Source organism: Ipomoea triloba, chromosome 11, assembly GCF_003576645.1.
Source record: "Ipomoea triloba cultivar NCNSP0323 chromosome 11, ASM357664v1".
NCBI classification, from domain to species: domain Eukaryota; kingdom Viridiplantae; phylum Streptophyta; class Magnoliopsida; order Solanales; family Convolvulaceae; genus Ipomoea; species Ipomoea triloba.
In genome coordinates, this window is record NC_044926.1 from 20,757,230 (window position 1) to 20,774,728 (window position 17,499).

The 17,499-nt window shown below is 35.0% G+C and overlaps 1 protein-coding gene across 1 annotated transcript; it reads right to left on the reverse strand.

Annotated features, from left to right (window-relative positions):
• Positions 1-9,794: 9,794 nt before the first annotated feature.
• LOC115996075 (kunitz trypsin inhibitor 5-like) lies at positions 9,795-10,382 on the reverse strand. The gene has a single exon (XM_031235221.1). The coding sequence runs from the start codon at positions 10,380-10,382 to the stop codon at positions 9,795-9,797; it is 588 nt and encodes a 195-aa protein (XP_031091081.1).
• Positions 10,383-17,499: the final 7,117 nt, after the last annotated feature.

Sequence of the window (17,499 nt, forward strand, 5' to 3'; positions counted from 1 at the left end):
CAATTAATTCCTATGGATACGGTTTAGTCATACTTCTCATCTAAATAAGTTGTCTCATATATACGAAGTCAACCCATATGCATGCTTGCGTTCAAGTGAGAACATGCTTAACGTGAGACCGCGTGAACAACTGCATGAATGCACATTAACTACTCCTAGGCATGTCTAGATGACGGTGGATATCTTGGGAATAGTTAGTATGCATTCATGGAGTAGATTGCGTGCACTCATGCAGGTCTCACGTTAAGCATGAGAGAACAATGTCATTGGTGAGAACTGTGGTCTAATATGTATGGTCCATTTGACAAAATCTAATGGCTTAGATTAAATCTTTAATTAATTTCTAGATTTTTTAATTTAATGTGTGGGGTCTAAGGTGCATTACTACAAAAATGAACATAGAAATATGACTTTCTGGTACACTTTTATTAAAAGTGTATTATAGTAGGAAAAAAAGGTGTCGTGGAAAAATCATAAATAAATACATAAGAAAATGCGACACTTTTGTTTAAAAAGTATAGTTATTTCTTTAAAAAAAACGATTCTACTTTCCGAGACATTTTTTGAGAGAAAGTGTTGCGGAAAGTGAAATCACATTAAAAAAAATGAAATTGCACTCAATATTGATTTAATCAGAATATGTTACATTACATATGTTGTGATTTGTGATATACATGAGTATATCTTCATTTCATACATTTTGAAATTTATTTTACTATTTATGATGGTATAATATATTGTGTGAAATAGGTATTTTGATGAATTAGGTACTTGATGATGAAATAGGTATTTCGATATTTTAGATACATTAATTTGATTAGTTAGATAGGTATATATTTTGATTACTCCGTATGAATTATGTGGTTTAATGAATTGGATTGAATTCGATGAGTTAAGTATTTTGATAAATCATATTTATTATTTTATTTGATGAGTTAGATATATATTCTTTGATTATAAACTAGGTATTTTGATGAATAAGTGCATTGATTACGAATTTGGTTCTTTGATTACGAATTAGGTACTTTGATTTCAATTCAAATCACCTAATATCATTTCTAAATCCCTCTATGATCAATTATCCATATCTCCATATTACATAGAGTAGCATTTTATCAATTGACATATATGGATCAAAGTTGGATATATGAGAAACCATTACAAATCAAATATATAAGGGGTTCAAGAGTTTATAAAATATGCTGAAGAAAATAAAAGTAAAAAGGTGGAAGAATTTATAATGTGCCCGTGTTGTGATTATAAAAATTTAAGAAGATACCGTAGTTCTGAGCAAGTGAAGAGTCATTTGATATGCCATGACTTTAAGGAAGGGTACAATAGATGGATATGTAGAGTCGTCAAAACGGGCTATACCCGCCGGGTAAGCCCGTCCCGCCCTGCGAAAAGGGCGAGGCGGGCTATGATATTTTGGGCCTGTATTTTGGCGGCTTTTTAAGCCCGCCCCCGCCAAACCCCCGGGCTTGGTGGGTCGGCGGGGGCCCGCCGAATGAATAATAAAAAAAATTTATTAAAATAAATCAATGCTACAATAATAAATTTACAACATTAAATATGTCTTGTCAACTTGATCATATTACTAAGATTAGTGTGTGTATATATATATATATATATATATATATATATATATATATATAATTTGGGTTTAAAGACTACAGTGTACAGTAAACCAAAATTCAATTACAATTGAATTTTGGTTTTCTGTTTGCGCAATTGAATTTTGGTTTACGAATTACGGTTAACCGTAAACATAAATTTAATAATCAATATATATAATTGAGTTAAAAATAAATAATATATTATATAAATGATTTGTTATTTACTTATGAATTAATACATTCTGTATTTGATTATTTATTAGTTATTATTGTGTTTAAAAAATTATAAATGTATTAATATATCTTTAAACTATCCAAATTATTTTAGTATATACTTATTACCTCTTTATATTAATTTTTATTTAAATTTATAACTTTTAAAATTTAGCGGGCCCCCGCTAATATGGCGGGCTTTGGCGGGCTTAAGGTGGGGCGGGACGGGCCGACCACCCATAGGCCCGTATTTTGGCGGGCTTTTTAGCCCGTCCCCGCCATATGGCGGGCTTTGGCGGGCCCCGCCCCGCCAGCCCATTTCGACAGCTCTATGGATATGGCATGGTGAAAGCTTACTTTCTAGTACAAGTGTTAGTAAGAATGAAGTTCACGCAGATAGTGAAACTCATGGAGACAGTGGAACTCATGCAAATATTCAAACTCATGCAAATAATGAGGAAAACAATGAAACTCATGCTAGCAATGATGATGATGATGAAAATAATGACAAATAGATGAAATGATGCATGCATGATGTGCTTGAAGATTTTAGTGAAATGCCTTGTAAATTTAAAAGTTTGTTTAAAATGCTAATAAACCTTTGTTCCCTGGTGTACTAAATTTACTAAGTTATCTGCTATGCTTAAATTATCTAATTTAAAATCAAAGAATGGATGGAGCGATAAGAGTTTCACGAGATTATTAGAACTACTAAAAGACATGCTTCCTGGTCATAATGAACTTCCAAATTCAACCTACGAAGCAAAGAAGTTGTTGTGTCTGTTCGGTATGGACATTGAGAGGGTACATGCATGTCCAAATGATTGTATATTGTATTGGAAAGAATACAAAGACTTGCATGTGTGTCCAATGTGTGGGGCATCATGTTATTAAATGAAAAATGTTTATGATGTGTGTGAGAATAAGAAAGGTCCCCTAGCGAAAGTAGTATGGTATTTACTCGTAATATCAAGATTTAAACGCATGTTTGCTAATCCAGGGGAGGCTAAAAAGAAGATGCTAATCCAAGGCTTGCTATTGGGAGAAAAGAAGATGGAAAACTAAGACATCCAACTGATTCACCTCAATGGAGGAATATTGATAGGAGGTGGTCCAAATTCGGTACTGAAAACAAGAATCTTAGAGTTGGATTGTGTATCGATGGAATGAATTCTCATAGTAACATGAATAGTCGACATGGTACTTGGACTTTCCTTTTACTAGTATATAATCTTCCTCCTTGTTGTGTATGAAGCGAAAATACATCATATTGTCGTTGATATCAGGGCTAAACAACCAAGAAATGACATAGATCAGATGTATATCTAGCGCCACTTGTTGATGATTTAAAGATGTTGTGGAATGAAGGTGTGCCAGTGTATGATGCTTATAGTTGAAGTAGTTTTACCTTACGTGCAATGATCTTTTGCACAATAAAAGTCAAAAGGCAACGCATAGGCAAACGTGCAATGAACATCCACACTTATGTTCTATTGGATATGCAGGTAAACGAACAGAGGGGATGATATCAGACCCTCTATATTCACAATCTTCTTATATTTCATTTAGCTTGTCATTGATGATATGCAGGTAAACGAACAGAGTGGAAACTCTCCCCATCCCCACCCTCGTTCCCCGAAAACTTTTCCATCTCCTCCCCCATCAAGGCGAGGACTGAGTTTCTCCATCAAGGTCTGGTTGAATTAACATTCTTACTCGTTGATCACGATGGGTTAGGGGTACAAGTCCAGAGGTGGAACAAGGAGGGAGGGGGGGGGGGGTTGAATAGACTTGTATAGTTTTAAAAACTTTTTGAAAGATTCTTAAACTCAAGTGAACTTGAACTTAGTTCTATTTTGAGTATGACACAACAAAAAATATGTTTTACCCCTTTTTAATTTGTTGCACGTATTTGTTGTTTTCAAATTTAGGTTTGGTTGTTTATGAGCTGGAATGTAAATGTAGTAAGTAAAGAGAGTGAGTGAGATAGAGTTTTTGAAGTGGTTTGGCCATAACCCAGCCTACATCCACTCTTCTCCTTAACATAAGGAAGATTGCACTAAACTCCTTAGTACAAAATGAGAGATTGTGTCTTGATCCCAAAGTCGACCACAATCCTCAAGGATTTTCACAAGTAGGACTTGTTATTGCATCCCTTTAGATCTACTAAACCTAGTAGAGAAAAGATTGAAGAGAAAAGTTTTTTCACAATCTCCGACTATAAGACTTGGCATGGAATTTCTCATTGAATATCATAGTCCTTTGAGTTTGATCTTGCAATGTAGCTTTAGCTCTCTCTTCATATGTCTACTTGATGGAATACTTTGTTCACTTTGCAATGCATTTAAATCACTTGTTCGCAAAAATGACCAGCACCGATCTCTAAGACTTGAATGGAGGTATTTATAGACTTGTTTCAAATTTTGTTCGTTGGAGGGAAACAAATTTCAAATGTCTATAATCGTGCATGCAAAGATCAATGGGTAATGTAGTAGCTAGGTTGCTTTTTGTCAAATTTCCAGCCTTTGGGACTACATTTTGTGTTTGCTCCTAGCTTTCTAAGCTATGCAAAATGTCTTAGCCTTTTTGGAAAATCTTCCTTGGGATTTATATATCTAGGACTCCTTGTCTTGGTAACATTTTCTTTGTATATTATGAGCTTTTTGATAAATTTAACTGTTCGTTTAGAGAATGTCCGAACAGTAGATGCGAAAAGGTAACCTTTGACTTCTCGTGGTTAGCCTTTTGGATCAATGCTTCCTCAACAACCTCTCGGATTTGACATTCCTTAGTCAATCTTTAACTATTCGGAAAATAACCACTACAAAAAAACGCGAAAATAGCGACGGAATTTTCCGTCGCTAGAAAGGGAAATCCGTCGCAAAAGCGAATAGCGACGGATTACATCCGTTGCTAAAAGTGGCCTCGCTAAAGTTTTACGACCCAATTTATTTCCGTCGCTAAGTTTAGCAATGGAATTTTCCATCGCTAAATTAAAAAAAATGCGTCGCTATTTTCCTCTCCACAACAAATTAAATCACAAAATTTGCAAGGGATTAGCGACGGAAATATCCTTCACTAAATTTAGTGACCGATATTTGCGTCGCTATTTTGTTGTCATTCTTTACTGTTAGAAAATATTTAACTATGAATTTACTACGAATTTGTCCGTCGCTAAATTTTTAAAATTTTTATTAAAAAAATCTCTCACTAATTAATATCACATACGTATATTAAACCTATAATATAGTACTTCCATAATATAATTATAAAATATATTATATTAAGAAATTCAAAGTCAATAACAATAATAAAAGTATAGTATTGTAAAATGTTACATCGTTAGAAACAATATCAAATATATTAATTTAATTGTCACATAGGTTTTCAACATTTGAATTAGCATAATGTTCATCTAAATTAGTTGAAGGTCGTGACGTAAAAGTGGCTAGCATGCCGTTGCAACGCAACTCTTCCAATAAACTTGTAATCTTAGCTTTCAAACCGCACATTGATTTTTCACCCAATCAGTTGGTGGTCCAACATCAACTGCAGTAACCAATCTGCTATAATAAAAACAAAGGTAATTTTTCATTAAAATCATAGTGCATTGGTTTCAAGTTGGATGCATTAGAAGATTTAACATAGGAATGGGCTTTCATCACTTTCTGTTTTGCTGCAAACAAATTCATCAAAATTGAAAATATGTATTGAAGATATAAAATAATATAAAGCAATTTAAAGAAGCGCCAAAATAAGTACACAGCTGAATTTGATAACGCAGTTGGAGAACACCTCCTAATCTGCGGGGCCACGCCCAAACATTTTCACTAAAGCTCAACCCGCTGGTTTTTACAATTACAAGGTTCAATGAATTACAAAACTAGGTCTACCACCTATTTAAACATTAACCTTATAAAACAACTCTATGAAAAAGTTACACGTACAGTTTGAACTAATTCTACCAATTAAACAAACTGTAACCAACCTGGATTTTAACACAGCTTGTACTGAAATAATTTGGAGCTAATTTCTCCGGATAGTACACCAATCTTTCCCCGTATTGAAGTTTCTTCGCAGCACCTTTCAGGCTATATATATGTATGTTATTGTTACTGAAACTTCGATTTGTCTTCATAGTTAATGAGCCTATTTATAGTAATTGTCTTGGCCTTATTCCTTGAATTATGTACGTATTAACCCATGATGCCATGATACCACTCTTCCAATGCATTGCAAACTTGAACCACGTTTTTCCTTGTTTGCTTCCTTGGCTTCCACGTACGCATGATCACACTCTGCATTTCTTTTGCTTTCCTAATTTTGCGCCATTTAGATGCATGCATTCATTTTTCTCTTTGCCATGTTGCCACTTTAAATTACATTTCCATTTCCCACGTACATTATGCATGCCTTCATCTATTTACAAGCATTTTATTTTGCATTCATAATACCCTTAATATTTGCTTCACACTTCACACTTCACACTCCACACATATTCACGCCACATGTACATATTATTTTCACTTCTCAATTTTGTTTGATTTTATATGCCAATTCATCATACGTAATATATCTATATACATAGTATATTACTAACAAAAATCTAACTAGTTGCAAGGATTAATACTAAGAATGAGCACAACTGTAAATAAAGAGTAATATTTTTCTTATAATGTACAAATTTCAAATAGTCATAACTAACAATTATATAATCAAAGGTATACGGCATGCATTTGAGATGAAAGCAGACATGAATTTATGAAGCATCACAATTACAGTGAATATATAAAACATGTTGTGCTAGCTTGATCCATACACCAACTTGGCTAGTATTGCAACTTTGAGGATTAAAAAAACGGGAAAAACTGTATTATTGTGTTGTTTATGAAACTAAAATGCAGAACTCATTTCCTAAAATCAAAGAAATTTGTGTGCTGATATGATTCTTACAACTAGGCTAATTACAGCCATGTCTAATTCTATATAGTCCATGGTGAATAATATAGTAGGGAAAACAGCCAACAAGGCCGTGCGTGTATAACAGATAAATTAATCACAACCCACATGAATGCATTAATGATTGAGAGGTTTTATATTACAACTTTGTTTAGAAATGGTTTTAATATGCTCTCTGTTTTCAAGTTGATGCATGAGGTGAATTGATGAAGCGAAACAGACGAGTAAATTACTAAAACGGTCCCTCGACTATGTTGATTTCACCTTTTTGGTCCTAGTCATTTTGACTTGGCTAATTACATCCTTCGACTATCAATTTTTTAACCATTTTGGTCCTCCGGCGACTTAGACGGCAATTTTTTAGGGATATTATTGGAAGTTCAATGTGAATTCGTCATTTACTTTTGGGCTCTCTAGTGCCCTTTCCTCTTGCTCCTTAGTGAACTTCCAACAAAATCCCTAAAAATTGTCATCTAAGTCATAGGAGGACCAAAATGGTTAAAAAATTGATAGTCGAAGGATGTAATTAGCCAAGTCAAAATGACTAGGACCAAAAAGGTAAAATCAACATAGTCGAAGGACCATTTTGGTAATTTACTCCGAAACAGACGGAATAAGCAAGCCACATGTTTCGGAACTAATGAGAAAAAAAGGAATCCAAATCAGGCAATATGCATTTTGGAAAATTGACAAAAGATGTAATTGAAAATAATGGCACACTGGTTGGGAGGCAAGAAGAAACAACTAACCTTTTATTAATGCAGTTGAAGGGAGATCAACAGGTTGATTAGAGTTTGTTGGCAAAGTAAATAACAGGTTGGCTAAGTTCAAGGAATGGCACATTGCTGTTCTTATCTCCAAGCCTTCCAATCTGCCAATATATAACCAAGTCTAGAGCTTACTCATAGAAATAGAAATTTTTAGGGTGAACTTCCCTTTAGTTTTCATATTCTTAGTGGCGAATGATGCTTTGAAAAGGGAAGACCAAGAAGTGATCCTTGCTGACTTGCTGCCAGGGAAGAGGATTTGCTCCCAAAACAAATTGCTACTATAAAAAATCATGACGAAGTTGACATTTGACTTTATAATCTTTGTTTATGCCAAGCCGACACAATAATTAAAATCATCATTGAATAAATTATGGAACAACGACAACATAAAATAATGTTGATAAGAAGAATTCAATAGTTTTTGTTATAGCAATATTTAAATTAAAGAAAATATATATTATTTTGAAAATTGTACTTTTTATGGACATATACAAGAATCATATATCCTGCATGAAGTTGAATGTACACTATTTCCATGAAGTTGACATTTGACTATATAATCTTTGTTTATGCCTAGCCGACAGAATAATTAAAATCATTGAATAAATTATGAAACAATGACAACATACAAATAATGTTGATAAGAAGAATTCAATAGTTCTTTTTAATAGCAATATTAAAAGAAAATATTATTTTGAAAATTGTACTTTTTATGGACATATACAAGAATCATCCTGCATCTATTTAATTACCCTTTGACACTTCAACATTAAAATTTGGTAACCCAATGGGGTAGCTCAAGTGGCAAATGAGCTCTCTTTGTGGGGAAGAATTTCAAGAGAACCCGGGTTCGATGTGGATCTGGACCGTTAAACGAACAGAGAAAGACCCTCTGAACTTACCAAAAAAACATTAAAATTTGGAGTCGCACTGGATGTATTAAAGTATACTCTATTAACAATTGATGTCATTTTCTCCTCTTAATTTTATTACTGTGTACTCATTTTGAGAACAAAAATTATCAGTTGCTTTGAGGTCGATGTGTGGATGAAAAGTGAAAGCATATGTTAACATTTCTACAAGGGGAACATAATGAAATTGCAGACTATATTGCCAAGTGATGGATCACCATAATCTTATGTCATCTAATTTATTTTGTGGTACTTATCAAAACTTCAAAGTATATTATTTAGCATGATATCAATAAAAAAAATGCCGGATAACATAGGATAGGATAATTGATATAAATAAAATTGAGTAACTCTCCATCTCTCCTTATCGGTGAGATTGGTCAAGTTAATATAAAAATGTAATATTTATATTAAACAATGGAAATACTAATTAGGAGTAAATAGTGAATATTTGTTACTCATAAGAGAAAGCTAGTGTAATACTTTTAAAGAAAAACGTAATACATTTAAGTCAAAACTTAAAGTATTACATATTTTTTTCAAAAATATTACATTTTTCCTTATAAGTAGTACTCCGTCCCTAATTGCTTGTCACGTTTACTTTTTGCATGGTTTTTAATGTAACAAAACAAATGAGTTTATTATCAAAATGGTCCCTCGACTATTGCAAAATTACCAATTTGGTCCTCAACAATTTTTAGTGCCCAATTAAATCCCTCGACTTTGAAAAATTTAACCAATTTGGTTCTCCGTTTATTTTGCTGTTAAACATCCGTTAAATAGGGACCAAATTGGTAATTTTGCTATAGTCAAGGGACCAAATTGGTAATTAATTTTTCACTGAAATGGTCTATTGACTATAGCAAAATTACCAATTTGATCCCGATTTAACGGATGTTTAACGGTAAAATAAACAGAGGACCAAATTGGTTAAAATTTTCAAAGTCGGGGGACTTAATTGGGCACGAAAAATTATCGAGGACCAAATTGATAATTTCGCAATAGTCGATGGACCATTTCGATAATAAACTCCAAAACAAATGTTACTAACTTTCTAATTTTTCCCTTCAAAAGTTGATATCGTTTCTACAAAACTACAACTGTACTTACCTCATTAATTGTCTAGAAATTTGAAAAAGTCAAAATGATAAATTGAAAAATATAGAATGATAGTTATGTTTAATTTCAGGACAAACTAAAAAGTAAAGTAAGAAATTTAAAATGGGATGAGGGAGTACGTTATTCCTTATTAATGCTGCATTTTCTAATATAAATATTACATTTTTATATCCTTCCGACCCGTCCTCTCACACAAGTTGATAAAGTCAACTTATTGTTTGATTTGTAAAATCAGAATTACATGATGCAATGTCCTGGAGCGCAGCCACTGGTGTGGCAACATCATTATTCACCAATGTCTCTGGCCTCCTAAACGTGAACTCAAATGGGGTATCGCTGAGAACCAAACGACTCTGGTCCGTTTCCGAAATGCCAAAATCTTTGCAAACAACCCGACAGTGATCGCAGACAACAGACGGACAATACATGAATTTGTAGCCATTCTGGGTTTTAACGATCTTGAACCAGCTGCTCAGATTCCCGTTTTCTCCGCCCGTGGTAATATTAACATCGTACCTCGACGGATCGCCCTCGATTTTCCAGAAATTTGGTTCCGGACAAGGAGCTGTGTATTTGTCGAAAAATATTTCAATGTTTAAGTCAGTCCATTCCCGAATCACACCAGCTTTGTCGGGATTCACAGGATGGAAGGCTATTAGGCAGCTCCAATAGTAAGGCTCAGCTAGGAAGACAGTCTTGGGACAACCGTTCTGGATAGAGAACAGGTTGAACCCCAGGCCGGCCTCTTCTAGGTCTAGAGGTACGACGTAGTACTTGAAACCTTCTTGGACCATCGTACCGTTGATGTCGAGGACTGGGTTTGGTGCCTCTTTTGCTTGGGATAGAAAGAAAGACAAGAAGAGGGAGAGAGAAAGGAAAATTAACAATGGTGTGGTCATTGTAAAGATCACTTTGTGGAAATACTGTATAGATGTGGAAGAACTGTTCTGGATCGGAGTTTATAGGAGTACGAGTAAATGAAGCCAGCGCAGATGAGTTATTATAATAGTACAAGAGGAACCAATGGTACGTGCTCTTTTTCTTGTTGACCAAATTAACAATACCTGATGAACCGTGATTGATTATTATAAATATGAATGAATGTCTTTTTTGGTCCTACTTTTATTGACCATATTCCAATTTTAGTCCGCTTTTCTTATTTTTGCCACATTGCGTCCACAGTTATTAAACGCGTTCCAATTTTGGTCCATCGTTAACTTTCCCGTCTAATGGCCGTTTGGGGGAGGACTACTTTCGTCTTTTTACTAGGATGCACTCTCTTTACCCTTTCAATCTTAATTCCGACAATCTTAGACTAACGAGGTTTAGTAAAACCTTTACTAAACCTTTAAGCAGAGTTTCCAATTCCAATTCTTTTTCCCCGTCTAGGGTTACCAATTCGCCGGTTTTCTGCTCCGCTTGCATTTGTGGCGTTTGCCCTTTCGGCGACTCCGAGCTCTCGGAGGCGGTGGTTTCCGATGCGGCGTCGGAGGCGTCGGCGTCGGCGTGTCTCTGTGTCTTCAAACACGTCCATGACCTTAGCCAATTGTATTCCGTGGGGGATGCGGAGGATGATGCCTAGTCGAAGTTTTTTGTGTTTTCCGCTTCTTTCTTTATGGTTCCTTCTATGGCTTTCCGTCGCTTGGCGCGATAGGCGTAGATGAAAATCAGGGCGAGAATTGCGACTGCGGCGACGTCTCCGACGACAATTGCGATAATCGAGCCGGTTTTGAGACGGGTGCGTGACGACGCAGGGGAGGAACCGGAATCCGGCGAGTCCGCCGCGGGATTTGAGTGGATTGTTTTGGGAATGGCGGCGATAGCCGGCGGCGAAGTTGGTTCCGACGACGCGTGACAGAGGTTTTCCAGTGGGACGCCGCACAGTTCCGGGTTCCCGGCGAAGGCTTTCACGTCCTGGTTCAAGAAAACACTGGAGTCTGGAATCTCGCCGCTTAAATTGATGAAGGAGAGATCGAGGTTGGCGTTCGGCGGGATCTTGCTGGAATTAAGATTGAAAGGGTAAAGAGAGTGCATCCTAGTAAAAAGATGAAAGTAGCCCTCCCCCAAACGGCCATTAGACGGGAAAGTTAACGATGGACCAAAATTGGAACACGTTTAATAACTGTGGACGCAATGTGGCAAAAATAAGAAAAGCGGACTAAAATTGGAATATGACCAATAAAAGTAGGACCAAAAAAGGCATTCACTCTATAAATATATATACGGAGTAGATTTCTTTTGGACCACGTACTCCAATTAAATTACCAAGTTACGACGTACTGTATTGAATTCGTTGCCAACAGTATCTTTTTTTTGGAAGGAAAAAATATAATGTTTATTAGGTTGTATGGATCATGTATAGAGTATATTATTTTTAGGTTAGAGATAAGGGCCAGATAAACCCATAAATTATATGCTAAAGTGTAATTAGCCCCTTAAACTAAGAAAAGCTAAGTTCCAATTAATCACTTTATCTCTTTACTTTTTCATGCAATTTAGCCCATAATCTTTTAAAATTGTACAATTAGCTTACTTTGTAGGTGAACTCAATGTAATAACAAGTAAATTTACAATCTAAAAGAAAATAAATTTACTTTTCAAAGAAAATAATTATAAAATAAACTTTAAAAAAAAAAAAAAAAAGATTGACGGCTTCTCCTCGAAGCCGGCAATCCAGTTTCTCCGTCCAACGGGACGGAGAAGCCAGGCAAGCCTCTCCGTCTAGTTCGACGGAGAAGCCTGGGCAAGCTTCACCGTCCAACTGAATGGAGATGCCAAGGCTGGTTTCTCCGTCCAGTAGTTGGACAAAGAAGCCTCCTGATTTCTTCGTCCAGTTGGATGGAGAAGCCATGGCCGGCTTCTCTGTCCAACTGGACGGAAGCTCTGCCAAGCCTCTCTGTCCAGTTGGACGAAGAAGTCATGGCTGGCCTCTCTATCCAGTTAGAAGGAGAAGCCATGGCTGGCTTATCCATCCATGGCTGCTGGGATTCTATTTTTTTTCTTTATTTGATACGGTAAAGTGCTATAAAATAATCAGCGTAAAAACGAAGAGATAATCTGCATGCAATACGTTAGAAACACTTAGAATATATCAAATAATAAGTGTATGAAGTTTGGTGCACATGCATACGTGGGATCATGCAAACCCAGATGTGTAAATTGAATTACACGTATGGAGTGGGTTGTGAAATATGTAGCAAGATAAAAGATGTGTCAGGATAAGAATATATCTTGCATGCAAAAGAGCTTTCACACAAACCCAGATGATAGGATAAATATGCAATGAATAGTAAATGGGTTAGCTCAGATCAGTTTGCAAAAAGTAAAACTACTGCAAGTAAAGTAAAGAGACAGAGAGATTTATAGTGGTCTACTGCAAGTAAAGTAAAGAGACAGAGAGATTTATAGTGGTTTACTGCAAGTAAAGTAAAGAGACAGAGAGATTTATAGTGGTTCACTGCAAGTAAAGTAAAGAGACAGAGAGATTTATAGTGGTTCGGAGATGGTGTAATTAAGAGACAGAGAGATTTATAGTGGTTCGGAGATGGTGTAATTCTGAGACAGAGAGATTTATAGTGGTTCGGAGATGGTGTAATTCTCCTACTCCACTTCTTCCTTAAACTCCAAGGAAGGTTTCCACTATCTTCAATCACCTAGATACAATAGTGAAACTCCAAGTGCTACACAAGCACTTCTCCGAGTGTTTTGCACAAAGCTACACTCCAACTCGAACGTCTCGCACAAAGCTACGTTTCCGAGCGTCTCGCACCCAGCTACGCTCCTACAACCAAGTGTCTCGCACAAAGCTACACTTAGTCCTCCCGAGTGTCTCGCACAAAGCTACACTCAATTTTCTACACACAGTAGAAATGGGTTTCACAAAGAAAATATTTTTCTTCTCTCTTCTCAGACTTGTATTTTCACGTTAGTAGCTCAAGAACTTGCTATTTTTGTGTTTCGCAGTACTTCGTATTTCATCTCATAAAAATGATCCGCAAGTTCATGTCTTCATCCTCAAGTCTGTCTCCTTTTATAACTTGAAAAAGTTATATGCCCGTTGTGAAAATTCAAACTTGAACGTTCACTTGATTTGATAGCTCTTCTAGCTTGATCTGTAATAATAAATGTCCTTGGTAGGCTCTGTCAGATGAATTTGAATTTTGCTTGCTTATCCCTTCAAAAGTCTTCCAATAATCTGACAAGTATGGGCCTTGTAACTTGTAGCCTCCAATCTTGACTTCTTGCACCTTCTGGTAGTGTGAACATTTGACTTGTTCACTTATGATTTTGACAAATCAAACACTTCTTTTCAATAATTCACTCCATGACTCTTGGTTGAGCTATAAATAATTTCCACCGAAAAAATCCTTGACTTTTTCGTAAGTTAAATCAGCTCCAAGTATAAAGTATTTGATTTACCTCCTTTGAATTTCTTCTCGCTGGTGCATTCATTTTCTTTCCAGATTCGGAAGTCATCCTCATCCTAAATTGGATTGAGGTTATCCTGTTTCCTAATTTGGAAGTCGTCCTCATCCTAATTTGGAATTGAGGTCATCCTCATCTTGATTTTCTTTCTATTTCTGGAAAGTCAGCCTCTTCTTGATTAATTGATTGAAGTCCTCCTCTTCTCGATTTAATGTCATCCTCTTCAATTTTGCAATGTCAACCTCATCCTCTTCAATGTCAACCTCTCGATTTCAATGTCATCCTGACTAAATTGATTCGAGTCTCATCTTGATTTCAATTGATTGAGGTCATCCTGATCAAGGTCATCCTGATCTGATGTCATCCTGATTTGAGCTGTCAACTTCTTCCTTAAAATTGATTTGTGAGAGAACTCATTCAATTTTGACTTCTTCAATTTTGACTTGTGCTAGTCATCCTCTTCCTTGATAAATTAATTCTTCCAAAAGAATTAATTCGAGGCTTAAACTCGTGACCTTAGCGTCGAAGATAATTCCGGTGCTTGATCATTTTTCCACTTCTTCTATTTTTATTTAGTGGAAACAAACGACTTACAAGTATAAAATAATTTTATACTCTATTGTAAATTTCACGTCGTTGCTAATTTTGACTAGGCTTTGACTTTGGACATAAAATGTTGCTAGACTCAAAATAAAATTGGGGGGGTCCAAAAATACATATTTGGTTCATCAAAACAATTACACTATATTCCTAACAAGGGGCTAATTGCACTTTGGCCTGTAGTTGAAGGGCCTATTTGACCCTAATCTCTTATTTTTATACATAATGTTTATCATTTGAATTTGTACATAATAATCTGTAGTATTAAGACAACTTGAGTTTATTATTTACTAGCAGGGCACGTGCGATGCGCGCTATGCGGCATGCAATGCCCAATAGAGATTGAAGGCAACAACTTGTATGAGCAAATAGTAGTAGGCAATTTTTTACTTACGTGACATTTGTATTTGTATTTGTATACAATAAAAAAATCAGTGGCCTTTTGTTTTTTTCTGTAATGCATGTATGGTCGCTACGTTATAATTGCCTTTCAAATAGCTTGTTCTGAAGGGCAATTTGGTCATTTCTTTACGGATATCTTAAATATAATGTTGGTTGACCAGAATTATTGACACACCCTATTCTCCACGTACGACTTTTTTCTTTAGTGTCATTGCTGTTCTTGAGTGGCGAATGAAAAACACAATACATCAACAACCATCTCAGTGTAGTAATACAATGATACCTCGTTTTAGACAGTCAGTAGAGGTGAGACAGTGTCAAAGGTGTGGGAATGAGATGTATATTACGACGTCTTGGAGTGAAAGGAATACGGGAAGGAGGTTTTTACGATGTTTTGACGTAAAGGTAAGTACAAAGTTTTAGTTTAGGGTACGAATGGGTGTGGATTTTTTGAATGGGTAGATCCTCCGTTGTGTGCAAGGGCAAGGATTATAGTCCTGGGTATTGATTAGTGTATTTAAGTATTTGTATACGTATTTTTTTACAAAAAGTATTTGTATATGCATTTTTGGTTGTAAATTTTTTTTTTTGGTAAATCCACCAAGTCTTTCTCTGTCCGAACGGTTCGGGTTCACCGGCGTTCGCTTCGAGAGGCACGAGAGCTGAAATATTTATTATTTTTGAATGATTGAGTATATGTTGAAACTTGAATATTTGATAAGGTATATGAGAATGTTGTGAATAAGGGAAGTATGCATTAAATTTATATCCATTGAGTATTGAGGAAATTTTTGATAGATTGGGGAATATGTATTTCATTCTTGAATAATAATGTTTTGAGCCTAAGGGCTAAAATGTGTATGATGGTTGATAAATACAAATATACACATATATATAACTTTTTGGAAGATATGTCGGTTGTGGAGTATTCAGTTGTATGTTGGATACTTGGGCTATGTTTTGTTGTGGAGTGGTTAGGGTGATCCTATCACTAGGATCTTGTACCCTATATTGTGGAGTTTTCGGTAGGAACAATCCCCGGATACTATGACATTAATTGTCATGTTTGGTTTATTGAGTGGTTATATGAAATTACCACTAGGGTCTATATGCGCTGTTTTAAGAGGAGTCAGTAGAAACATATCCTAACTACCTTGGGTTTAGAATTTCTCGTTGAGGCTTCGAATCCTCATTCGGGGGTGTGCACACTTAAGGTATTGAGGTCCAAATTCAACTGGAATGGAAGTGTGTGGAGTGTTCAGCGTAGAGCTGTTCACTAGGGCCTAAGTAGGACCTGTCCCATCATGAGATGTTGTTCTTCCTTTTAAGTATGTTTTTATTTAATTATCATTCTACAAGTGGATTATATTTTATTATTAAAGAAAAAGAAAAATGATGATTTTTGGAATGGTTGAGGATTTGAGCCGTATGGCTAATATTTTTAAAAGTCGCTAATTTCGCAAATATTTTATATTGAGTTGTACTGTTTCTCTACGAGGTAGAATAATTCTTACTTAGCGTTATGCTAAATTTGTTTTTGTTGTGTATTTTTTTTTTTTTTTTGAAATTTCTGTAATAACAGGAATTGATGGAAGATTGGAACCTGCTCGAGAGCGTTTCATAGATTGTAGTAGGTTGGATTTTGTAATAAGTTTATTTGGACACTTAGATTAGTTTGAACTTGGTAATATCTTGTTATTGGAATTTTATACTTTGGATTGTTTTGTGGTTTAGCCTTAGCACTTATGTTTGTTAGTTGTCTAAGTGTGGCAGTAATATCCTGAATTAAAGTGTTGAAAAGCTTCCATGTTTTAAATCCTGTTTTAAGATTCACTTAATCCATTGGTGAAAATAAGAAGAAAAAGAAAGGGTCATTTTTGGGGGTGTTACATAGGTGAAGGGGATGGTGTACATAATTAGGTATAATGAAAATATTTAATATAATATTATTATATAATATATTTTGTAACATACTAAACATCTATACTATATATAAAAGTAAAATCCTCCTATTTTATTTTCCCGCCCAAACTTTTGTAGTCAATTAATTAAATATTTTATTGGTCAAATAATTATAAAGCTTATTTGGTAAGAAAATATAAAATAGAAATTAACTAATATATATTAATTGGTAATATTGTTTCTATATTACGTATCAATACTATTAAGAAAAGTAAAATTCTCCCGTTTAACTTTCCCGCACAAACATATATTATTAATTAATTGGTAAAAAAAATTAATAAAGTTTAATTGGTAACAAAATTTTATTTACCAAATGCTGAGAATAATTAAACCATTATAATTTCGAATAATGGAAACAAATTCTAAGTAATTTTATAAGAAAAATAATTTATTAATTATTATTTACACCAATAATAAAAATTCGAATACACATCTATACTTCTATATCTATACTACTAATAAAAATAAAATTATCTTTTGTAAAATTCCCTCCCAAACAATAGTAAAGATAAAATGAAAAAG

Excerpts from the sequence above, each read along its gene's own strand:
- LOC115996075 (XM_031235221.1), bottom strand. The coding sequence starts at position 10,382 with ATGGTCCAAGAAGGTTTCAAGTACTACGTCGTACCTCTAGACCTAGAA.